At 39.6% G+C, this 25941-nt stretch overlaps 4 protein-coding genes across 4 annotated transcripts; 3 read left to right on the top strand and 1 right to left on the bottom strand.

Annotated features, from left to right (window-relative positions):
* The first annotated feature begins 11703 nt into the window (after window positions 1–11703).
* LOC136856030 (mucin-2-like) lies at window positions 11704–15730 on the top strand. The gene is made up of 3 exons (XM_067133583.1): window positions 11704–11857; window positions 13147–15003; window positions 15057–15730. The coding sequence occupies exons 1-3, from the start codon at window positions 11704–11706 to the stop codon at window positions 15728–15730; spliced, it is 2685 nt and encodes an 894-aa protein (XP_066989684.1).
* Window positions 15731–15742: 12 nt separating this feature from the next.
* LOC136856029 (uncharacterized) lies at window positions 15743–17181 on the bottom strand. Its single transcript, XM_067133582.1, has 2 exons — window positions 16613–17181; window positions 15743–16421 (listed from the first exon to the last, which is right to left on the bottom strand). The coding sequence occupies exons 1-2, from the start codon at window positions 17179–17181 to the stop codon at window positions 15743–15745; spliced, it is 1248 nt and encodes a 415-aa protein (XP_066989683.1).
* A 504-nt stretch (window positions 17182–17685) lies between these two features.
* On the top strand, window positions 17686–18156 carry LOC136856028 (exocyst complex component 5-like). The gene has a single exon (XM_067133581.1). It carries the CDS (start codon window positions 17686–17688, stop codon window positions 18154–18156), a length of 471 nt encoding a protein of 156 aa, XP_066989682.1.
* Window positions 18157–18238: 82 nt separating this feature from the next.
* On the top strand, window positions 18239–20405 carry LOC136856027 (uncharacterized). Its single transcript, XM_067133580.1, has 4 exons — window positions 18239–18818; window positions 18907–19266; window positions 19326–19450; window positions 20262–20405. Exons 1-4 carry the CDS (start codon window positions 18239–18241, stop codon window positions 20403–20405), a joined length of 1209 nt encoding a protein of 402 aa, XP_066989681.1.
* Window positions 20406–25941: the final 5536 nt, after the last annotated feature.

The following is a 25941-nucleotide window of genomic DNA, read 5'->3' as shown; positions in this document are numbered from 1 at the left end:
ACACTCGATTTGATCTTTTCCAGTTTCCAGGGGGAAAGACGACTACAAACCGCCGTGTCCCTGAGATATTCCCCTGCTTTGTTAGGTCCGATGTTATGGACGAAAGTCGAACTGTTTTGTGTGGTAAGAAGTAAAAAAAAAAAAATTCTGAAAGTTGCTTTTCCTGTTTTGTCCGTCCCTGGATTTATCTAAAAAACGGATCTAGGGCAGCTAAAACAGTTTTTCTCAGTTAGCTCTCTTCTCCAGCACCTTCAGGAACTGTAGACGACCAAGACCGTGGAAACACTCGACAGATTTCCCCAGCTCCTGACGAAAACGAGAATGCTGACCTGTCTCTATACCGAACACCACTCAGGAAGCGAAGTCATCAAGGAAACACACGCTAATGTGATCTCAACAGCAGCTACCGACGGTCTGTAAGAAGACTTCCCTCCTTCTGCACCAGCAGCGGGGGACACACCACCCGTAGCAGCCTCTGCAGAAGAAGTAATACCTACCTGCAGAGTCACGAAGCCCTCACAAGCACCCGGGTGATTACGTCCTCTTCTGATTGGCTGATCAAGTATCACCCTCAGCCAATCAGGCTTCGCTTCCAGCACCTGACATTATCACGGGATGACAAACGGCGTGACGCGCTCAGGAATCATTGAGGGGCCTTCAGTCACCCGTCTAGCGGAGGTTTACTTTGGAAAAGTTGCTGTCGAAAGTTGCGTAAAATTGCGAGGTACTGAATTGTCGCGGCGATTAGGAATTGAAACGGCTCCCCGTGATTGACGATTGGTCGAGGTGCTTAATAACTAGGAACAATGGCTTTTAAATGAGTCACAGGAGACTAGGATACTGTCTTATGCAACAATTCCCGATTCATTTGGATCTATCTATCTATCTCTCTTTCTAACTATCTATCTATCTTATCACCCACTCTGCTTTTTCATTTCTCCATCGTTGTTTGCAAAGCATTGCTAAGTCGGTTTGTCGTTTCCATATATTTCTGTGTGATTACAAATAATTTGATAAAGAAGAACATATGTTTATTCTCCAAGTATAAATTTCGTTTTGGATCTTACTGATGTTGAGTCGAAAAAAAAAGCCCCTTACTACAACTGTCTATCTTTCTACCTATTTGCAAACGTGCATGTGGTTGCATGTGCATTCGTGCATGTGTGTGTGTGTGTGCACAACAAAAACCCCAGTCAATATATATAAAAGAAAACATTTGGCATAATTATCAGAGTAAAGAATTGCTGACAATTTTATTTCATAAAAGGTATGAATGAGGTGTTTGAAAGTGTGAAGAGATACGCAAAGAAGATAAACTCTCTCTCTCTCTCTCTCTCTCTCTCTCTCTCTCTCTCTCTCTCTCTCTCTCTCTCTCTCTCTCTCTCTCTCTCTTCTGTAAAGGTCAAGACATAAATTAAGAGGAATAAGTCCAAAACTTTTCCCTTCGTGTTGGCGAGTGACTGACTCGGTAGCACCTCAGTCGTCAGTCTGTCAATCAGGTGACTTATCGCCTGTCAGATAATGTCAGGACGTGGATTGGTGGAGTCAGCGGGTGGGTGTGGGGAGGTGGGGAAAGGAGGAGGAGGAGGGGGTGTGTGGGGTGGTTGGTACCTGAGAGAACAGCTATTAAAGCTTTTAACTGAATGGTAAAAAATTTGTGTCTGTAGTTAGCATCAGAAATTGAACGGTAGAATTATACGTTTTGCCTGATTATTGTATTAGGCCTCATGATATATATGTATTACTGAAAGGACCTCATTCAAACTGGATGCTATCTAATGGGGTATTTATTCAGAAAGAATTACAAGCCTTCTTGGACAAACAGTCCACATTTTCAGGTAGGTCATTGTAGGGATACTTGATAATGTGGACTTTGTCAAAGAAAGCTTGTAACTTTTTCTGAATAAATACTCCATTAGATACCATCCAGTTTGAATGAGGTCCTTTTAGTAATTTTATTAATGCACAGAACAATTTGTGTATGTGATATATATATATATATATATATATATATATATATATATATATATATATATATATATATATATATATATATATATATATATATATATATATATATATATATATATATATATATATATATATATATATATATATATATATATATATATATATATATATAAACACACATACATACAAGCTTCCCAAAACAGACCTAAACTTGATCCAAACGACCTTGAACAGAACGACCTCTAAACTGATCTAAACCCTCCCTAAACCAGCCTCAAACCGACCAGCCCTCCATCTTTAACAAAACCCCAGCCAGAACATCTGAAATAAGGTCACCTCAGATAACATTCACGACTCAGGAGAGGAGAGATATCCCAAAGTCTGTGTGTGACCTCAGCGCATCTCTGGCTGGGGCTTGGAGGGCGTGTTTTGTTTACCTTCGTTTGTTGCTTGCGAATTTTATTTGTTCCCATTCGGGTTGTTTGCCGTTTGGTTTCTGTGGCGTTTACTTTGTCGTTTTGGTTTTGTTCTTCTCAGCATAATAATTAATAATTAATAATAATAATAATAATAATAATAATAATAATAAAATCCGAGTGGTAGGTAGGGTATCGGGAGGGTAGGGGAGACATGACGGGCAGCGGCGCCTGGTTCCAGCGCAGTGTAGCGCGCACCATCAAGCTCATAATAATAATAATAATAATAATAATAATAATAATAATAATAATAAACTACACACAGTCATGTGTGGAACATAAACATTTCGAAGAATTTGTTCAGTAAAAACCTGATGATTTGCGAAATTTCATGACAGCGGTTTAAATCAAAGGAGACATGCCTGATGCATGATACTTTCAGGAATGAAGTTAAATATTGCAAAGGTAAATATATCTTTAAAAATAATTTGACACCGCTCTTGATGTACCATATTGTTTTTATATAATACTGAGTTAAAAACAATTAGTTATTTAAAAGAAGAATGGAAATTGCCCAAGACTCAAATTGTATATTTGTTTAAATCTAAACTGAAATTCAAGAAGTATGATTATTAAAAAATATAAAAAAAAATAACGCCCCAAAAATTTTTTAAATAAAGAAAATTAATTATTTTTCCTGCTCTGCCTTCAAAGGCAACCACTCTGAAAGACTAATATTAAAATGAAAATTTTAAAAAATTACGAATTAAAAAAATATTAAAAAATGACCTGAAATTATGCTAAAAAAATTATTTTTGAAATAGAGTAAAAATAAATTATTTTTTCTGCTATGCCTAAAAAAGCAACCGTCTGACAGACTAACATTAAAACGAAAAAAAAAAAAAATTACGGATTGAAAAAAATATATAAAAAATGGCCTGAAATAACGCTTAAAAATTTTTCAAATAAATAAAAAATTATGATATTTTTCTTGCTGTGCCTAAAAAAGCAACCATTCTGAAAGTCTAATATTAAAACGAAAAAAAAAAAAAAAAATTACGGATTACAGATATGAAGGAGACTGAAACATATTTTCCCCCGGAACGCTTCACAAGAGCAGACTTCAATTACTATATATTGTTGTAAAAAACGAGGACTTTTTTTTAGGATGAGGGCGGGGTAGGGGTTGGGGGGTCCTTTCCCAGGACAGCCTCACCTATGGCAGACGAGTTAATTAAAGTCAAGATGAGAGGAACAAAAAAATTAAGACAAAATAAAGGACGATTCGGAATGAGTTTACTCCCGTTCAGAAAATGGCGTATAGAGAGAGAGAGAGAGAGAGAGAGAGATTCATTATAAGAAAATGATAAAATGCAAATGACAACACACAGAAGTATATATCACAACAAAATATAAATAATATTCTACAACATATACTCGTAATTATATAATTATAATTATCATTTAATTATATCATTATTTCTCTTCATTACGTATTCAACTGAAATCCAGTTCTTCGTCTGGGAACTCCTTCCATTCCAGCCCATCCCCCCCCCCCCTTTTGTTTGGTCTCTCTGTCATTCCCATTCCTGTTTTGAGAGGAATTCCGACTGGAATTCAAGAGGGGGTCTCCACACTTAAAAAAAAAACCTTCCATCGAACTGTAAGTGTCAGACTTACTGCCACTTACATAAGTATTTTAGTCAGTCACTTCGCGTATAAGTAAACAGATACATGAGTTAATAAATTATCAAGGTTATTCAGTAAAGTCAAAAAGCAATAGTGAATAATAAATAAAGTATACATAATGTATAAATGTGTAAGAGGATGTATGCATGTCTTTTGAAGACCTGAAGTACAAATAAATAGATAAATAAAAAATATATGTATTTTTTAGAAATGACTTATAGGTAGTGAATGAATGTTATTATCTACTGTGAGAGAGAGAGAGAGAGAGAGAGAGAGAGAGAGAGAGAGAGAGAGAGAGAGAGAGAGAGAGAGATTTATTGTACTGGAAAACAAACTTGAAGTTCGACAGTGCCATTCGACCATCAGAATAAAATATCCCTGATATTTTTCACATAAAATACTATTGATATTTTGTATCTTTTTGTATTGGTAGTAATTCTGGATGTCAGTACCAGTTGTACAATATGAAATGTATCTAACCCAGCTTGACGCAGATAGAATAGAAACAGTCGCGTACCTCGGAAAGGGTTGTTTTCACGTATCACCCGTCAGGCCATCTCCTCCCACTTTCCAGTGACTGGATGGCTTCTACTGGGTTAGAAGTGTACATGAATTTTTTGGACACTAAAAAACAGTCATAAACGGGTCTTCTCGCGGTACGCAGAACAACCCACAACAATCAACTGTTGTGTATTATTATTATTATTATTATTAGTATTATTATTATTACTTAAAAAACAGTCCCAGTAACAAACCCCGTTTCGAATTTTTCGAACGAGAAGCAATACCAATGATTCTCCCTTTTCGAGAAATTGTGAAATTCTCCAAGAAACGCTTCGCCCGAGGTCGGTGTTAATTAAGAACGTTTTTCGGCTCTGCCTCCGGGGAGCGGGGGGGGTGGGGGTGGTCTCCTGCAGTCAGTTCCTCATAATGAAATTTCTCCTATGGGTGAGGGAAGGTTTTTTTTTTCAATCTCTCTCTCTCTCTCTCTCTCTACCTAAACTTTTCATCTCTCTCTCTCTTTCTCGTTCTTATAAAGTTTTTCTTCTTTCAGGCATATACTCAAAAGTCTCTCTCTCTCTCTCTCTCTCTCTCTCTCTCTCTCTCTCTCTCTCTCTCTCTCTCTCTCTCTCTCTCTCTGACCCTGTCAGCCGAGAGAAATAAAAGGTTTTGTGTTTCCATTTTGACGTGCAAATGCTGACACCTTGTTGATGGGAGTGTAACCAATACGTCCATTAACAGAATAAGGGGACTGAGGGTGCTAATGTCACTGTGGAGAGAGAGAGAGAGAGAGAGAGTGATGTATATATATATATATATATATATATATATATATATATATATATATATATATATATATATAGAGAGAGAGAGAGAGAGAGAGAGAGAGAGAGAGAGAGAGAGAGAGAGAGAGAGAGAGAGAGAGAGAGAGTTTATGAGTACATAAGAACGAGAGAGAGAGAGATGAGTAGTTTAAAGAGAGAGAGAGAGATGAATAGTTTAAAGAGAGAGAGAGAGGGAGAGATGAATAGTTTAGAGAGAGGGAGAGAGAGAGAGAGAGAGAGATGAATAGTTTAGAGAGAGAGAGAGAGAGAGAATTTATCTTTGTGTATCTTTTCACACTTCCAAACATGCCTTATGAATAGATACCTGAAAGAAGAAAAAATTATAAGAACGAGAGAGAGAGAGAGAGAGAGAGAGAGGGATGAATAATTGAGAGAGTATTTTCGTGTGGAGCAAAACCCTCTCCCATCATCCTATGGGTGAAAAATGGCAATGATCCCGGGGCATTTAAGAAGAAGCTTTCCTCCACCATTAAGGAAACCCTATGTTTCTCCTCCATCTCATCTGGTTCTCTCCTCACGGGCGCAAAGTTACAAATGGAAGCAATAACACTTCGTTCCATATTTTCCTCTGCGGTCTCTCTCTCTCTCTCTCTCTCTCTCTCTCTCTCTCTCTCTCTCTCTCTCTCTCTCTCTCTCTCGAACCGTTCTTTTTTCGTCTTTTGAAAGTACCCTGATTTCATTACATTTTTCGCGATGTTTTCCGTATTCTAAATCGTTCTTTTCGTTTTTATTTCCTTTGTTTCTTTCACAAGTTGACGTGGAAGCTCCCTGGGCCACGGTTTTGTCGAAATTTTCGTGTTTCTGAGGAATCGTTTTTGCAAAGTGATGCAGAGAACATCTCCATGTAAACAAAGAATTTGACATGAGTCCTATTAACCTGACCAGACTTTGAAACCATGCATTTTGAGGCTGGAAGTGGGGTGACAGTGACCATTGTCAGCCAACCGTCAAGAAAGTTGCCAACGTTTCCCACTGACAAGGAAATTGCCAACATTTACCACTGACAAGAAAGCTGCCAACATTTACCATTGACAAGAAAGTTGCAAACTTTTCCCACTGACAAGAAAGCTGCCAACGTTCGCCTCTCTCAGGACCGTTGCAAACGTTTGCCATCTTTGACGCAGCGAGTACAAAGTGGAGAGTGAATAATTACATCCATTATGCATCTCTGGGAAATGCAAATGAGCTGCGAAGTCAAGACTTTCATGGTGTCCTCGACCCAGTGGCCTCTGAAGGAACGTAGATGCGTTTATTTACATGCCAGGAGCGACAAGGAGAAAGATGGCTCAATTCTCCTTTTAGAGAGCAGGGAAGTCGGAGATTGAGAAGAAGAAGAAGAATCGCAGCCTTACTGCCCCTCCTCTCACATTGCACCCAGCCATCTGAACCCCCGAAAACTTGGAATTTTCTCAAGGCATCCCCACCCCCAAAACCCTTTCTCAGCCTGTTTATGAGTGTAAGCAGTGTTACAAGAAGAAGAAGAAGAAGAAGAAGAAGAAGAAGAAGAAGAAGAAGAAGAAGACGAAGAAGAAGACGAAGAAGTATCATCTTGCGTTCAGCAGATTCCACGTATAAGAGATCAATTAAGGGTCAAAATGCCATGAAGAAGGGACTTGGCAGCCTAAGGCACAGAAGGATTTAATTCTCTCTTTCTCTCTCCACTGTTTACAGAGGGTTTCCTCCTCGCCCCCGGAGGCACTAATGGAATCTGCCAGGTTTCCATTTATTAGGATCTGGCACTGGTGAGAGAGAGAGAGAGAGAGAGAGAGAGAGAGAGAGAGAGAGAGAGAGAGAGAGAGACTGCCTACTACGCATGATGATTTACCTAAAAGTAACTAATTAATTTCCTATGATGCAATACAAGAGAAAAACAAGACTGTGGTAAATCGAAAGAATGAGAGAGAGAGAGAGAGAGAGAGAGAGAGAGAGAGAGAGAGAGAGAGAGAGAGAGAGAGGATTTTATTTAACACTCAAAATTTGTAGGACTCTATGTCTTGCGTATTCAGTGTTAAGACACGAAAAAACTATTGATTACATTTTGTTTATTTATCGTAATCAAAATATAGGAAGATGTTGAATATTAATCTAGAAATGTATTTTCACATATAATCGAAATCAGTGATATTAGGTAGATGGCAAAAATTTCATTTAGTAGAAAAGGAATTAACTAATAAAACTTCAGTAAATGCTTTTGAATATGATTATAGAACAACCGTTCCAAGAGACAAGTTAATCAATTGATCCTTAAGAATTTATTTAAAGAAAAACAACAATAAATTATGTTTGTTCCACACATCCAACAAAAAAAGGTCACTCTACCCAGCTGTGATTCCCATTAACCCATTCATTTGTAAAACAAACTCTCCTTCTAATTTGTAAGAAATATTCTATTTCAATTCGAGTTTTTTTGTTATATATTTGAAAGAAAATTGGCAATATTTTCAATGCATTTCACCACATTTCAGTCAAGGGAACTGTATATAGTTTAAGTAAGTTTAAATTACATAATATTTTTTTTATGATTATATCTTATTTGCTAACATAAAATAACATTCTTTTAACAGAAATATCTTTTTCGCACAGATGATACTCTGATAATATGGTTGGTAGATCTGTTCACATGCAGACGTAAAGATATGTTCTGATAATTGTTCTGACAAAAAAACAAAACTTGCATAGAAGATATTTTTTTGTAGTTTTAACATTTTGTTCGACAAACTGAAATATAAAAATTTCAGTCCTTTTGAACAAACTCTAAAAGACAGCCTAAACATTTACCCATGTACTTTATTTAAATGGTGGCACATGGCATTTGACTCCTAATTTTGGTAAAAACAAAATCTGCCAGGGTGAATTCAGAGCAAAATTATGCCAGGTTCAAATGTAAGATTAAGTCAATGCATGTTACTCTTTCTCAGGTTGACTCAGAGATATCACAGCATCCCTGAATTCCTGAGAAGATGCTAAACCCATAAGCGCAATAAAATCAAACAGGCAAACTTTACACTCTTACTATTTCTGATTTCTGTATCCTGTAATAAATACGCGACATCAGTACAAAGCAGTAAACATTGTCGTTATATAATATATGTTTTACACACGCACACATGGTTACAATAATAATGAATGCGGAATTGCATTCATTTTAGCTCATACAGTACATTGGTGTCACACTGTAGCACCCCACTTGTGACCTGTTTAGCTTTTTTTTTTATGCTTTGCACGCTTCTTCAGGTTTTGTTGTTTTAGAGAATAAAGATTTAAGAAGATTATTAGCGTTGGAAGACTCAGACCTACGTGGATGAGGGGCCGTGAGAAGGGAGGAATGGAGAAGGGTGGAGATTTATGGAAGGTAAAGCACTGGGAAGGCACGAGTGGCCGTCCCGGAGGTCTCGGGGTCACTTGGCTTTGGAGACAAAGTGGAGGATGGGGACGATGAACTCACTCTCATGTTCATCTGTATAGTCAAAGGACACCTGTATCTAGAATCTGCTTCCTAACACCGGAAAACATAAGAGACAACAGAGCCGTTGGAACGTGACACAATGTTGGATGAGTCAGGGTTAGAGTCAGTGCTCTCTCCACCAGGAAACAAAAACCTACTGTGGCATCTTAATCTGAACCACCAACTAGTGTGACACCTGAACAGGATAACCTGGCTATCTGTAAATAGTGTACCAGGTGTAATGAGCACCGTCCCCAAACAACAGTAGCTCACTGACCATCCTTGTGACAATAGCTGAGCAAGTCAGCTTGGCCCAACCTTGAGTGTAGAGGACCGAAACTCAGTTTTTGATTCGGAAATTACGGTAAGCAGACTCATGTTTGTCTTATTTGCTGAGTATCTTTGTAGTCAACAAACCATTCAGGTGGTAATGAAGATATCTGAAACGGAACATTGCTTAGAAAGGTGTCTATAATTGAATACCAAGGTATTATAACAGGCAGAAGTCCGGTACCTGTCACTTTCTCTTGTATTCACGCTGGCCTGTGTAACATTCTTCCTGTGAGGAACTGTGATGTCTTCCCATGAACCATTTGGTCTCTGTAACATTCTTCCTTTTGGGGAACTGTGATGTCTTCCCATGAACCATTTGGTCTCTGTAACATTCTAAGTGATGTCTTCCCATGAACCATTTGGTCTCTGTAACATTCTAAGTGATGTCTTCCCATGAACCATTTGGTCTCTGTAACATTCTAAGTGATGTCTTCCCATGAACCATTTGGTCTCTGTAACATTCTAAGTGATGTCTTCCCATGAACCATTTGGTCTCTGTAACATTCTAAGTGATGTCTTCCCATGAACCATTTGGTCTCTGTAACATTCTAAGTGATGTCTTCCCATGAACCATTTTTGGTCTCTGTAACATTCTAAGTGATGTCTTCCCATGAACCATTTGGTCTCTGTAACATTCTGAACCATTTGGTCTCTGTAACATTTGATGTCTTCTGAACCATTTGGTTCTAAATTCTAAGTGATGTCTTCCCATGAACCATTTGGTCTCTGTAACATTCTAAGTGATGTCTTCCCATGAACCCATTTGAACCATTTGGTCTCTGTAACATTCTAAGTGATGTCTTCCATGAACCATTTGGTCTCTGTAACATTCTAAGTGATGATGTCTTAACATTCTAGTGATGTCTTCCCATGAACCATTTGGTCTCTGTAACATTCTAAGTGATGTCTTCCCATGAACCATTTGGTCTCTGGAACTCTAAGTGATGTCTTCCCATGAACCATTTGGTCTCTGTAACATTCTAAGTGATGTCTTCCCATGAACCATTTGGTCTCTGTAACATTCTAAGTGATGTCTTCCCATGAACCATTTGGTCTCTGTAACATTCTAAGTGATGTCTTCCCATGAACCATTTGGTCTCTGTAAACTAAGTGATTCTTCCCTGAACCATTTTTCTGTAACATTCTAAGTGATGTCTTCCCATGAACCATTTGGTCTCTGTGATGTCTTCCATGAACCATTTGGTCTCTGTAACATTCTAGTGATTCTTGAACCATTTTTCTGTAAATTCTGTGATGTCTTCCCATGAACCATTTGATGTCTCTGTAAATTCTAAGTGATGTCTTCCCATGAACCATTCTTCCTTTTGAACCATTTGGTCTCTGTAAACTTTGGGAATGTCTTCCATGAACCATTTGGTCTCTGTAACATTCTAAGTGATGTCTTCCCATGAACCATTTGGTCTCTGTAACATTCTTCCTTTGGGGAACTGTGACGTCTTCCCATGAACCATTTGGTCTCTGTAACATTCTTAAGTGATTTTCCCCATGAAATTTGGTCTCTGTAACATTCTAAGTGATGTCTTCCCATGAACCATTTGGTCTCTGTAACATTCTAAGTGATGTCTTCCCATGAACCATTTGGTCTCTGTAACATTCTAAGTGATGTCTTCCCATGAACCATTTGGTCTCTGTAACATTCTAAGTGATGTCTTCCCATGAACCATTTGGTCTCTGTAACATTCTAAGTGATGTCTTCCCATGAACCATTTGGTCTCTGTAACATTCTTTGATGTCTTCCCATGAACCATTTGTCTCTGTAACATTCTTTGGGGAAGTGATGTCTTCCCATGAACCATTTGGTCTCTGTACCATTTGGTCTCTGAACCAACTAAGTGATTCTAAGTGATGTCTTCCCATGACCATTTGGTCTCCATTTTGGTCTCTGTAACATTCTAAGTGATGTCTTCCCATGAACCATTTGGTCTCTGTAACATTCTAAGTGATGTCTTCCCATGAACCATTTTCTCTGTAACATTCTAAGTGATGTCTTCCCATGAACCATTTGGTCTCTGTAACATTCTAAGTGATGTCTTCCCATGAACCATTTGGTCTCTGTAACATTCTAAGTGATGTCTTCCCATGAACCATTTGGTCTCTGTAACATTCTAAGTGATGTCTTCCCATGAACCATTTTGGTCTCTGTAACATTCTCTGTAACATTCTAAGTGATGTCTTCCCATGAACCATTTGGTCTCTGTAACATTCTTCCTTTGGGAACTGTGACGTCTTCCATGAACCATTTGGTCTCTGTAACATTCTAAGTGATTTGAACCATTTGGTCTCTGTAACATTCTAAGTGATTCATTTGGTCTCTGTAACATTCTAAGTGATGTCTTCCCATGAACCATTTGGTCTCTGTAACATTCTTCCTTTGGGGAACTGTGACGTCTTCCCATGAACCATTTGGTCTCTGTAACATTCTAAGTGATGTCTTCCCATGAACCGTTTGGTCCCTGTAACATTCTTCCTTTGGGGAACTGTGATGTCTTCCCATGAACCCATAAATTTGTACAGGAGTGTCGAGACATTTAAATACAGAGCAGTTATTTGGTTTTCCAGATGGAAGAAGAAGAAGAAGAGCTGGGTGTTGGTTCGACTGTTTTCTAATCAGTGGGGCATCCACGCAGGAACACAAAGTACGTATAAAACTAAATGCTAATTTCAGTACTTATCTTCATCAATAATGTATTTTTTAATCATAGAGCCTCAAATTCACAGTCTTTGCTGATTATATAAAACTTAAAAAAGTAATTTAATAATCGAGGGGTCACCTTCTTAGACCACAGTGATGGCGAAGCTTCTTCAGAATCTAAAGACAACTCACATAACTTCTCTCACATCTTGTTCATGAACTGCAACTTATATAGGTGGTGGTTTGGGACTTTCGTTCCCTCACCACTGGCCAGCTATTTATTTTTTTGATTTTGGAAATATCTGTTGTCCCTTGCCAGAATGACGACGCAGCTTTCGAGGGGAGTCCAGCTTGTAACCAAAGTCGGTATTTCTCCTGATGTTATCTAAAGAATTTATTTTTTTTTATAAGTACACAGAATATGAAAGATAGAACACCCTAGCACACTACATATATATATATATACATATATATATATATATATATATATATATATATATATATATATATATATATATATATATATATATATATATACAAACAAATAAAAGAAAGGTGGTATGTTATGTTCCCCATGGAAAAAAAATTATTCTTAGGCACAAAATAAAATGAGTATTTGTCACCCCTTCTAAGGAAATTTTGACAAATTTCTGTTACCCCCAGGGGGAGAGGCACTGGAGATAGATATTATTAAGTTCATTAATATTCTAGTTATGATAATAAAAATGATTATTAATTCTACCGAAGGTCTCTAAAAACATGTATTGCACTGACTGCTTATGGTGATGGCTTATTCTCTCTTTCCTCACCTTTTGAGTCTTTTCCTTCATTTCTATAAAACATGTAAGCAATTTTCTTTTGTTCAATATATATTAAATACAGATCTTTACCTTGATATTGTATTTAAAGTTATATGAACTGAAATATTCATAAAGAATATGTAGACGATTTCATTTTGTGGAAATAAAATTCATAACTCCATGATAACTCTTGCATTCATGGTCAGAATTGGTGAAATAAAGCGAAGGAGAGTATCATTTGGTCAGTCACAAGTAATATCAAGGATTTTGTGCCAATTTTAGTCACTGAACAACACCAAAATTGAAGTTGGTCTTAATTTTTGCAAGACATTGAATTAAATATTTCTGTATAATCACTTTGTAACCTTCGCAACTTGTGTAACTTTTTAACATCACATTAGCTCTCTGGAGGAAATGGTTTCTGCACCAAGCCCATTTCCTTCTTCGCCGATACAAATACCTGATGCTCTTGCAACAATTTGTCATCTTTCAGCAAAACCAACTACCAGTACAGACACAAGGGTGACGTCAACACCGAGCAAAAGTAAGACAACAGGGACGACAGCCAGTGGTAAGACTACCCCGAGAACTCCAGCAGGAAGTAGCACGCCCACTCCGCCCACATCCTGGAACGAGACAACAGGAACTTCAGCAGCACGAAGCACGCCTACCCTCGCTACAAACTCGAGTGATGCAGCAACTTCGGCAGTAAGAAGCACGCCCACTGTCTCCTCGAATGACACAACAATAACTTCACCAAGAACAAGTTCACTGACACCCACATCGTTAACGAATGACACAACAATAACTTCACCAAGAACAAGTTCACTGACACCCACATCGTTAACGAATGACACAACAATAACTTCACCAAGAACAAGTTCACTGACACCCACATCGTTAACGAATGACACAACAATAACTTCACCAAGAACAAGTTCACTGACACCCACATCGTTAACGAATGACACAACAATAACTTCACCAAGAACAAGTTCACTGACACCCACGTCGTTAATGAATGTGACAACAACTTCACCAGGAACAAGTACACTGACACCCACATCGTTAACGAATGTGACAACAACTTCACCAGGGACAAATACACTGACAACCACTTCATTAACGAATGTGACAACAACTTCACCAGGGACAAATACACTGACAACCACTTCATTAACGAATGTGACAACAACTTCACCAGGGACAAATACACTGACACCCACATCGTTAACGAATGTGACAACAATAACTTCACCAAGAACAAGTACACTGACACCCACATCGTTAACGAATGTGACAACAACTTCACCAGGGACAAATACACTGACACCCACATCGTTAACGAATGAGACAACAACTTCACCAGGAACAAGCACATCGACACCCACATCGTTAATGAATGTGACAACAACAACTTCACCAAGAACAAGTACACTGACAACCACATCATTAACGAATGTGACAACAACTTCACCAGGGACAAATACACTGACACCCACATCGTTAACGAATGTGACAACAACTTCACCAGGGACAAATACACTGACAACCACATCGTTAACGAATATGACAACAACAACTTCACCAGGAACAAACACATCGACACCCACATCATTAACGAATATGACAACAACAACTTCACCAGGAACAAGCACATCGACACCCACATCGTTAACGAATGTGACAACAACTTCACCAGGGACAAATACACTGACACCCACATCGTTAACGAATGTGACAACAACGTCACCAGGGACAAATACACTGACAACCACATCGTTAACGAATGTGACAACAACAACTTCACCAGGAACAAGCACATCGACACCCACATCATTAACGGATGTGACAACAACAACTTCACCAGGAACAAGCACATCGACACCCACATCGTTAACGAATGTGACGACAACAACTTCACCAGGAACAAGCACATCGACACCTAGGTCATTAACGAATGAGACAACAACAACTTCACCAGGAATAAGTACACCGACACCCACATCGTTGATAAGTGAGACGACAACTTCACCAGGAACAAGCACGCCAACACCAACGCCGTCCACGAGTGAGACAACGACAACTTCACCAGGAACAAGCACGTCAACACCAACACCAACGCCGTCCACGAGTGAGACAACAACAACTTCACCAGGAACAAGCACGTCAGCACCAACACCAGTGCCGTCCACAAGTGAGACAATGACAACTTCACCAGGAACAAGCACGCCAACACCAACACCAACTCCACCAGGAGACAACGACAACTTCATCAGGAACAAGCACCAACACCAACACCAACGCCGTCCACAGGTGAGACAACGACAACTTCACCAGGAACAAGCACGTCAGCACCAACACCAGTGCCGTCCACGAGTGAGACAACGACAACTTCACCAGGAACAAGCACGCCAACACCAACACCAACGCCGTCCACGAGTGAGACAACGACAACTTCACCAGGAACAAGCACGTCAACACCAACACCAGTGCCGTCCACGAGTGAGACAACGACAACTTCACCAGGAACAAGCACGTCAACACCAACACCAACGCCGTCCACGAGTGAGACAACGACAACTTCACCAGGAACAAGCACGTCAACACCAACACCAGTGCCGTCACGAGTGAGACAACGACAAGTCACCAGGAACAAGCACGCGTCAACACCAACACCAGTGCCGTCCACGAGTGAGACAACGACAACTTCACCAGGAACAAGCACGTCAACACCAACACCAACACCAACGCCGTCCACGAGTGAGACAACTACAACTTCACCAGGAACAAGCACGTCAACACCAACACCAACGCCGTCCACGGTGAGACAGCGACAACTTCACCAGGAACAAGCACGTCAACACCAACACCAGTGCCGGTCCACGAGTGAGACAACGACAACTTCACCAGGAACAAGCGCGTCAACACCAACACCAACGCCGTCCACGAGTGAGACAACGACAACTTCACCAGGAACAAGCACGTCAACACCAACACCAACGCCGTCCACGGTGAGACAACGACAACTTCACAGGAACAACGTCAGCACCAACACCAGTGCCGTCCACGAGTGAGACAAGAAAACTTCACCATGAACAAGCACGACCAACGCCTCCACGAGGTGAGACAACGACAACTTCATCAGGAACAAGCACGTCAACACCAACACCAACGCCGTCCACGAGTGAGACAACGAAAACTTCACCATGAACAAGCACGTCAACACCAACACCAACGCCGTCCACGAGTGAGACAACGACAACTTCACCAGGAACAAGCACGTGAACACCAACACCAACGCCGTCCACGAGTGAGACAACGACAACTTCACCAGGAACAAGCACGTCAACACCAACACCAACGCCGTCCACGAGTGAGACAACGACAACTTCACCAGGAACAAGCACGTCAACACCAACACCAACGCCGTCCACGAGTGAGACAACGACAACTTCACCATGAACAAGCACGTCAACACCAACACCAACGCCGTCCACGAGTGAGACAACGACAACTTCACCAGGAACAAGCACGTCAACACCAACACCAACGCCGTCCACGAGTGAGACAACTACAACTTCACCAGGAACAAGCACGTCAACACCAACACCAACGCGGGTCCACGGGTGAGACAACGACAACTTCACCAGGAACAAGCACGTCAACACCAACACCAACGCCGTCCACGAGGTGAGACAACGACAACTTCCACCAGGAACAAGCACGTCAACACCAACACCAAGATCACGAGTGAGACAACGACAACTTCACCATGAACAAGCACGTCAGCACCAACACCAGTGCCGTCCACGAGTGAGACAACGACAACTTCACCAGGAACAAGCACGTCAACACCAACACCAACGCCGTCCACGAGTGAGACAACTACAACTTCACCAGGAACAAGCGCGTCAACACCAACACCAACGCCGTCCACGGTGAGACAACAACTTCACCAGGAACACACGTCAACACCAACACCAACGCCGTCCACGAGTGAGACAACTACAACTTCACCAGGAACAAGCGCGTCAACACCAACACCAACGCCGTCCACGAGTGAGACAACGACAACTTCACCAGGAACAAGCACGTCAACACCAACACCAACGCCGTCCACGAGTGAGACAACGACAACTTCACCAGGAACAAGCACGTCAACACCAACACCAACACCAACGCCGTCCACGAGTGAGACAACGAAAACTTCACCATGAACAAGCACGTCAACACCAACACCAACGCCGTCCACGAGTGAGACAACGACAACTTCATCAGGAACAAGCACGTCAACACCAACACCAACGCCGCCCACGAGTGGAGACAACTCTTCACCAGGAACAAGCGGCGTCAACACCAACACCAACGTGGCCCACGGGTGAGACAACGACAACTTCATCAGGAACAAGCACGTCAACACCAACACCAACGCCGTCCACGAGTGAGACAACGACAACTTCATCAGGAACAAGCACGTCAACACCAACACCAACGCCGTCCACGAGTGAGACAACGACAACTTCATCAGGAACAAGCACGCGTCAACACAACACCAACGCCGTCCACGAGTGAGACAACGACAACTTCATCAGGAACAAGCACGCCAACACCAACACCAACGCCGTCCACGAGTGAGACAGCGACAACTTCACCAGGAACAAGCACGCCAACACCAACACCAACACCAGCCCGTCACGAGTGAGACAACGAAAACTTCACCATGAACAAGCACGTCGCACCAACACCAACTTCACGTGTGAGACAACGACAACTTCATCAGGAACAAGCACGTGCACCAACACCAACGCCTCCACGAGTGAGACAACGACAACTTCATCAGGAACAAGCACGTCAACACCAACACCAACGCCGTCCACGAGTGAGAACTACAACTTCACCAGGAACAAGCGCGTCAACACCAACACCAATGCCGTCCACGAGTGAGAACTACAACTTCACCAGGAACAAGCACGTCAACACCAACACCAACACCAACGCCGTCCACGAGTGAGACAACGAAAACTTCACCATGAACAAGCACGTCAACACCAACACCAACGCCGCCCACGCAGTGAGACAACGACAACTTCACCATGAACAAGCACGTCAACACCAACACCAACGCCGTCCGAAGGTGAGACAACGACAACTTCACCAGGAACAAGCGTCAGCACCAACACCAGTGCCGTCCACGAGTGAGACAACGACAACTTCACCAGGAACAAGCATGTCAACACCAACACCAACGCCGTCCACGAGTGAGACAACTACAACTTCACCAGGAACAAGCACGTCAACACCAACCAAGCGCCGTCCTCAAGTGAGACAACTACAACTTCACCAGGAACAAGCACGTCAACACCAACACCAACGCCGTCCACGAGTGAGACAACGACACCAGGAACAAGCGCGCCAACACCAACACCAACGCCGTCCACGAGTGAGTCAACGACAACTTCACCAGGAACAAGCATGTCAACACAACACCAACGACGAGTGACCAGAACTTCACCAGGAACAAGCGTCCTCCAAGTGAGACAACTACAACTTCACCAGGAACAAGCGCGTCAACACCAACACCAATGCCGTCCACGGTGAGAAACACAACTTCACCAGGAACAAGCACGCCAACACCAACGCCGTCCACGAGTGAGACAACAACAACTTCACCAGGAACAAGCACGCCAACACCAGTGCCGTCCATGAGTGAGTCAACGACAACTTCACCAGAAAGAAGCACGACAGTGCCAGCACCATCCTCAAGTGAGTCAACGACAACTTCACCAGAAACAATCACGACAGTGCCAGCACCATCCTCAAGTGAGTCAACGACAACTTCACCAGAAACAAGCACGACAGTGCCAGCACCATCCTCAAGTGAGTCAACGACAACTTCACCAGAAACAATCACGACAGTGCCAGCACCATCCTCAAGTGAGTCAACGACAACTTCACCAGAAACAAGCACGACAGTGCCAGCACCATCCTCAAGTGAGTCAACGACAACTTCACCAGAAACAATCACGACAGTGCCAGCACCATCCTCAAGTGAGTCAACGACAACTTCACCAGAAACAATCACGACAGTGCCAGCACCATCCTCAAGTGAGTCAACGACAACTTCACCAGAAACAATCACGACAGTGCCAGCACCATCCTCAAGTGAGTCAACGACCTCACCAGAAACAAGCACGACAGTGCCAGTCCTCAAGTGAGTCAACGACAACTTCACCAGAAACAATCACGACAGTGCCAGCACCATCCTCAAGTGAGTCAACGACAACTTCACCAGAAACAATCACGACAGTGCCAGCACCGTCCTCAAGTGAGTCAACGACAACTTCACCAGAAACAAGCACGACAGTGCCAGCACCATCCTCAAGTGAGTCAACGACAACTTCACCAGAAACAAGCACGACAGTGCCAGCACTATCCTTAAGTGAGTCAACGACAACTTCACCAGAAACAAGCACGACAGTGCTAGCGCCGTCCTCAAGTGAGTCAACGACAACTTCACCAGAAACAAGCACGACAGTGCCAGCGTCGTCCTCAAGTGAGTCAACGACAACTTCACCAGAAACAAGCACGACAGTGCCAGCGCCGCCCTCAAGTGAGTCAACGACAACTTCACCATAAACAAGAACGACAACATCGCCATTGCTTGTGTAGCCCCACCTATCAACCTGATGCCACCTTCTGACCAGCTCCCACCACTCAACCCGGATGCACCTTTAACAAACCAGCCTCTGTCATGCCTCCAGATACTAACACGAGAACCCTCGCAATACCTGCAAGTGAGGCAACATACCTTTCCGTTCAACTTTCCGTGCGACTTTTCATTTGGGGAAGCTTAGTCAGACCTTCTGAGGTTTTCTCTGACTCCTTCCCTTTCTTTCTTTATTCCTTGGTGCTCTTCCGTATTCCCTCGCTGAGACATGAAGTCACCGAATACTGACATGGAAGTGAAATATAGTTGAGGAGAATCAGTTGTCTCGATGGCACAGACCTGCCCACAGAAAGAATCATTGCTTGAGAAGATTAAAAAAAAATGGACGTGGAATAATGGAACTGCATGAACCTCTAAATACACCAAGAAAACGTAACAAAAGCCAAAAAAGATCTTCATTAACTGTGATGCTGATGATATGGAAACTAAATTGCCATCCCCAGAGAGAAAACTCTCTCCTAATAGACATATTCTAGGCAATTACACTCAGAAATCTTGTCACCTTCAAATCTTGAAAATGAACAGGGGAAACAAACCTTTCTGTGGCAAAAATAATCTCTGATTGAATTGTCTCTCTTATTTTTATTCTGACACAAGAGTATGATGGATTTCCTTTGAATCACAACTCCTTTTCCTCCCTTATTTAGTGGTAATGAGTTCGACTTTCACATTGGTAAGTGTGTTTGCTTTCATTCTACTTCTCACTGTTTTGTTTAGTTTAAGTCTAAACTTGCCACTAGATTTTTCTGGTCCTTGGCTTTGCAGGTGGGCATTCAATAACCTTTGAAGTATTCCCTAGCAAGCTAATGGCAGCAAGGATGATGATGGTTAATTGAGCTCTCAAAAAGTTTCGTCATGCAATTTCTCCCTCTCCCAAGAGTGACACCAGGGGCCCCCTCGTGGGTGAAGTGCGTTCGAAGGTGACTCAAGCAGAGTCGATACCACCTGAAACTTACACCCACGTGCCTTCATACAGTGATAGGATTGCCCCCATGACCGGATCTACGAATAATGGCTCTTAAAACAGTTAACAGTGTATCAGCTGAATGATTTTTGGACTGAACTATCCATGTAAAAGTGGCAAATTTTACTGACTGATATCAACACTGAACCACAAATGGATTGCCAGTGTCTCAGTATGAAATATTCTTGGATTAATACCAATACCTAGTCTTCAAGTGACTTCCAGTGCATTGACAAGCATTGTATCTTATATATATATATATATATATATATATATATATATATATATATATATATATATATATATATATATATATATATACCTTAAGATTTACCTTATTATTCCTATTTATATCAGTATTTCAATATGTGATGTAATTGCCATAATCACATTACCAGGACTGTTATAGCTTCTATTATCCAATTTTTTGTGCCTGTAATTCACATTGTTTGAATTCTATTAAATCACAGCATGAATTCCAATGTTTCAGTTACCTAAAAAGACCCAAGTCATCCCTCAGAAATGCCCATTTCAACTAAAGGTTTACAAAACAATGGAGTAATCAGATTTCTTCTTGGCAGTTTGATAGTCAACTTACAATTGATTAACTCTTGTGGTTGATATAACAATTAGGATACAAAACGAAATGGTTACCCCAAATTCTAGGTGTACAAACTGCCAATACTTTTTGATTACATTATTATTATTATTATTATTTTTATTATTATTATTATTATTATTGTTATTGCTGTCAAAAGTTATTATTATGAATATTTTGATTATTATTATTGCTGTCCAAAGTTATTATTATTATTATTATTATTATTATTATTATTATTATTATTATTGTTGTTGTCCAAAGTTGTTTAATAATAATAATAATAATAATAATAATAATAATAATAATAATAATAATAATTATTATTATTATTATTATTATTATTATTATCATTATTTAAAGATCAAGAAGGATTAATAATTATCATTGCAAGTGTAGCTTTTGATAAGATTAATTAACATACACACACACACACACACACACATATATATATATATATATATATATATATATATATATATATATATATATATATATATATATATATAAAATAAGATTTTTAATATAATCTCAAACAAATGACAGACCTCAAACACTAAAGAACGCAAATAAAACTGAAAGAGAGAATAATATGCTGAACCAATAGAAAAGAAAAACAAAGAGAGAACATCTTTATGGAGAAGAATAGCTTTTTATGACTCTCTTGTGGAAAATAAAGAAATGAACACTTGATGTAGTTTTATTCCCCCCCAAAGGTTTGCTTATTCCAAAGATTGTAAACATCCATCATAATAATTCCTTGTTTTTGGTTTGTGTTTGGTTGTTCCCAAGGGAGATATTCTGAGAGTGGGTTGGTGAATAATAATAATAATAATAATAATAATAATATTATTATTATTATTATTATTATTATTATTATTATTATTATTATTATTATTACTGTTTCAATTGGCAAATTAGTGTAGTTGACTGTTTGAATTTTGGTCTTCAATAATAATAATGATAATAATAAATTAAGTGTATTATTATTGACATTTTGACATTTTGACAAATATTATGAAATACGGTCTTCAATAATAATAATAATAATAATAATAATAATAATAATACTTAATTATTGTTATGTAAAACGTTTTGATGCATTCATGGAAAATTTAAGGCCTTCATCAAAAAGATGAGAGTTAGATAGATAGACAGAGAGAGAGAGAGAATGAGAGGGAGGATTGAAATTCATCTCTGGCTTCTCCAAGACACACACACACACACACACACACACACACACACACACACAGGCTCCCTTCAAATGAAATGAGAGACTCAATGACAAGAAAGTAAAACATGAAGAATGCTAAGGTCAGGAAAAGAGGTGACGAGGTTAATTTGAAGAGTAAATACTTCTTTGAAGTTATGAGACTCTGGTCCAGGGAATTGTTCGAGGAGAGGGCTCAGTTTCGATTCTGGGTTCATTGAGGGAGAGAGAGAGAGAGAGGCAGGGAAGTTGAATGGAAGGTTAAGAAAAATGAAAATATGAAGAGAAAGCTTACAATGGGGAGAGAGAGAGAGAGAGAGATTGTTCAAAGATTCTTGTCTAAATTGTTGATACAGACAAACCCACGAATTGCTGATGTTACGAACTTTTGACTTAATATGTATTAAAAAAAACATTATAAATATTCTTTTGGAAAAGATATGATATAAGCCAGCACTTCTCAGTAAGAGAGAGAGGGAGAATATCATAAAAACATCATATAAATGGGTTACCTGTTGTTTATCCATTTCATTTTGTGCTTACCTCTCTCTCTCTCTCTCTCTCTCTCTCTCTCTCTCTCTCTCTCTCTCTCCAGAACATAACTTTAATGGAGGCGTCTCTTCACAGGATCCTTTGGGGACCCTAAACACCGAACAAATCTCCCACAGGACCTCTTTCGAAGCTGCGTGGGAGGTCTTGGCTTATTTTTTTTTTTTTTTTTGATAATTCTTGATTATTAGTGGCACAGTTATTCCGTGTCATGGGAGCACAAAATCTAATAATAATAATAATATAATAATAATAATAATCATAATATTTTGCCCTTGTTTTTCATTCATGACCTAATTATTATTCTCAATAAATTGCAATCTTGTTTTTCTCTCCCTCTCAGCCGTTTGACCTGAGCTGCGATCGGGGTCAAATTGAGGTCACGCGAGGTCACGCGAGGGAAAAATAAATCTCCAAACTTCTTCGTCTTCTTTTTTCGTTCAACTTGCTTGAGGTATATTTAATTTTTTCTGTCATTTATTATTATTATTAATTATTATTATTATTATTATTATTATTATTATTATTATTATTATTATTATTATTATTATTATTATTATTATTATTATAACACTAATATTCTCTAAACACCAAAACTCATTTTTTTGAGCTGACATTAAATTTCCACAACTGGTAAAAATCCAGGCTTCCATCTTGCTTCTGATTGGGTGATTCATTTGAGCCGCAGCCTCTGATTGGTGGGTAACAGCGCGAGCCTCCTCCACCAATCATGATCAGTTTCGCCGATATCCGCTGGTGATATTTATCTCCAGCCACAATAAACAACACATAACTTTCTTCTTAGAAGTTCGGCCATAACTTTTTGCTTGCAGTCACGAGTAGAAAGTAATTAAGTCGTGAAGTGCGTGCCACCTGGAAATTGCTGCATGCACTTGAAGAAGTAGGGAGTAAATTTCGTGATCTTTGTCTTGCATTCAGTGAAAGGTGTTTGAATTCGACGCTAATTAGCACAGGCTGTCTCTTTCTTTCTGATGTTGCTTACAGTCTAAACTGAACCCTCTGTGTGTCGTCAATAAGGAAAAGATAATGATGTGAAAAATTAAGAAGTACTTTTAGGCAAAATGTCAAAGTGGTTTTATGTGGCAATCTTAACCTCCATTGGTCTAGTCATTTCAATTTCATCATCATCGCCTGTGGGGAGACAGTTTCACAGTTGCAAGAAAGACAGTTATATGTTTTGACATCCAGAACTGACAGTTACACAGTTACACATTGGGAAAAAATTCTCCTAAACTGCACGAAATTCTTCATATAAGTGGCTAATGGTAGTCAGTGGAATGAAAGACATCAATTATTGGGTAGTCAGGTGAATGTAAGACCTTAACGGGCCTCACATAATGAAACTTATGTAAGACTGTGTCTTTCCAACGATAGCAAAAAGACTCCCCCAGCTCTGTCGTATCTGTGACGTCACAACTCCCACAATGCACCACCACCAACAGCTGCTGATGCAAGCGCCTGTGCATGATTGGGAGAAAAAGGTTAATTGAAAATGAATTTTGTGCCTGCAATATATTGCGCCTGGTATTGCCTGTGACGCCGGTGGACTTTCAGAAAACAAAAATTGGGGCATTGAGTTTTGGCCTTTGGAAGAGTTTGAAATTGATTGATGTGTGTAATACCACATCAAATATATGTATAGGTATATGTATGTATGTATGTATCTATATCTATGTCTATATCTATATCTATGTATATATATATATATATATATATATATATATATATATATATATATATATATATATATATAATATATATTTATATATATATATTATAATTAGTTCAATAGCAATAAACATTTTGATTGCTAGAAAGAGAGAGAGAGAGAGAGAGACAGACAGACAGAGAGAGAGAGAGAGAGAGAGAGAGAGAGAGAGAGAGAGAGAGAGAGAGAGAGAGAGAGAGGAGTACAGACTGACACAGACAGAGGGAGAGAGAGAGAGAGATAATCGTCTCGAAGTCGAAATGTTGGATTAAATTGATACAAAAAAAAATCATATGAATTTAAAAGACGCTGCATTGCAATGTTTCACACGACGAGGACTTGGCTGTCTCTGGATCTGATAGACCATTCACCATTTTAACGTCTCGATCTCTCACTAGCAAGGGAGAAATATTTATAATAAATAAAAAATATATTAATTCTAAATGGAAATAAATACTGTTTTCGTCTCTCCAATACTGGAGAGATCTTCAAGAGATCTTTTTTGTATTCTTTTAGCACTCTCTGTCTCTCTCTTAGTTTCATTTTACCTCTTTTATGTTGGAAAAAATCCCATTCTTTATTTTTTCAGTTCCTTTCGTTGTCGTAAGTCAAATATGAAACATTGTACGACCAAAAGGACTCATATATCTTTAAGAGTGGCCGTGTTCATGAGAGGAATAGTTCTTGAAGAACCGTTCAACAGGAAACATGGCTTGCCACTTCTTTCTGAACGCACCTTCTTTGAGATATATATATATATATATATATATATATATATATATATATATATATATATATATATATATATATATATATATATATATATATATATATATATATATATATATATATACACTCATTCAGTTTGTCTGTGTTTGATGTCTGTCACGGGGTAGGGGGTTTGATTTTGGGGTACAAACCTTCCTGGGGTCACATAGGGGCCACGTGCCAAATTTTGTCTACTTCTGTCAAGCGGTTCGGGTTTCTATAGCATCCAAACATACACACACACACACACACACACACACACACACACACACATATATATATATATATATATATATATATATATATATATATATATATATATATATATATATATATATATATATATAGAAAGGAACTTCACGTTGGAATGCCACCAACATTTCTGGAAAAGTCTTAAAATAATGTTCCATTATTCTTGCAAAATAAATCATTTTAAATGCAGATTTTCCAAAGAACTAAAGTATTTTTTTTAATCACAAAGCCCTGAGAAATGAGACATGCCCTTGCATAAACACAAACATAACCATAAACATAAACAATTCCCAAATCTTAAGACGAATTCAGAACCATTCCCGCAGAGCGGAAAGACAATTTCATTTCTAGGGAGCACAAACCAGCACCTGCCCTCTCTCTCTCCGAGTGCCATCTGCCTGTTTGCCAATACGAAACATAACGGAGGGAGAACTTTAATGGTTCGTAATGGAAAGCCTCTCACCAAATGAATTTGTCGAAACGTGAGA

Source organism: Macrobrachium rosenbergii, chromosome 34, assembly GCF_040412425.1.
Source record: "Macrobrachium rosenbergii isolate ZJJX-2024 chromosome 34, ASM4041242v1, whole genome shotgun sequence".
Classification (NCBI taxonomy): Eukaryota; Metazoa; Arthropoda; class Malacostraca; order Decapoda; family Palaemonidae; genus Macrobrachium; species Macrobrachium rosenbergii.
The sequence above is the reverse complement of the archived record's forward strand: the minus strand, read 5'-3'. Positions and strand labels throughout refer to the sequence as shown.

What these genes read in the sequence shown, in the direction of transcription:
- LOC136856030 (XM_067133583.1), top strand. Translation starts at nt 11,704, where the DNA reads ATGTCTTCCCATGAACCCATAAATTTGTACAGGAGTGTCGAGACATTT. An exon ending in CATCCACGCAGGAACACAAA is followed by an intron (nt 11,858 to 13,146) that starts GTACGTATAAAA and finishes GTCATCTTTCAG; the next exon opens with CAAAACCAACTACCAGTACA. An exon ending in ACTTCACCAGGAACAAGCAC is followed by an intron (nt 15,004 to 15,056) that starts GTCAGCACCAAC and finishes CAACTTCACCAG; the next exon opens with GAACAAGCACGCCAACACCA.
- LOC136856029 (XM_067133582.1), bottom strand. Translation starts at nt 17,181, where the DNA reads ATGAAGTTGTCGTTGTCTCACTCGTGGACGGCGTTGGTGTTGGTGTTG. An exon ending in GGTGTTGACGTGTGTTCCTG is followed by an intron (nt 16,422 to 16,612) that starts GTGAAGTTGTTG and finishes TTCATGGTGAAG; the next exon opens with TTGTCGTTGTCTCACTCGTG.
- LOC136856028 (XM_067133581.1), top strand. Translation starts at nt 17,686, where the DNA reads ATGAACAAGCACGTCAACACCAACACCAACGCCGCCCACGCAGTGAGA.
- LOC136856027 (XM_067133580.1), top strand. Translation starts at nt 18,239, where the DNA reads ATGCCGTCCACGGTGAGAAACACAACTTCACCAGGAACAAGCACGCCA. An exon ending in AGTGCCAGCACCATCCTCAA is followed by an intron (nt 18,819 to 18,906) that starts GTGAGTCAACGA and finishes CAATCACGACAG; the next exon opens with TGCCAGCACCATCCTCAAGT. An exon ending in AACCCTCGCAATACCTGCAA is followed by an intron (nt 19,451 to 20,261) that starts GTGAGGCAACAT and finishes CCCTCTCCCAAG; the next exon opens with AGTGACACCAGGGGCCCCCT.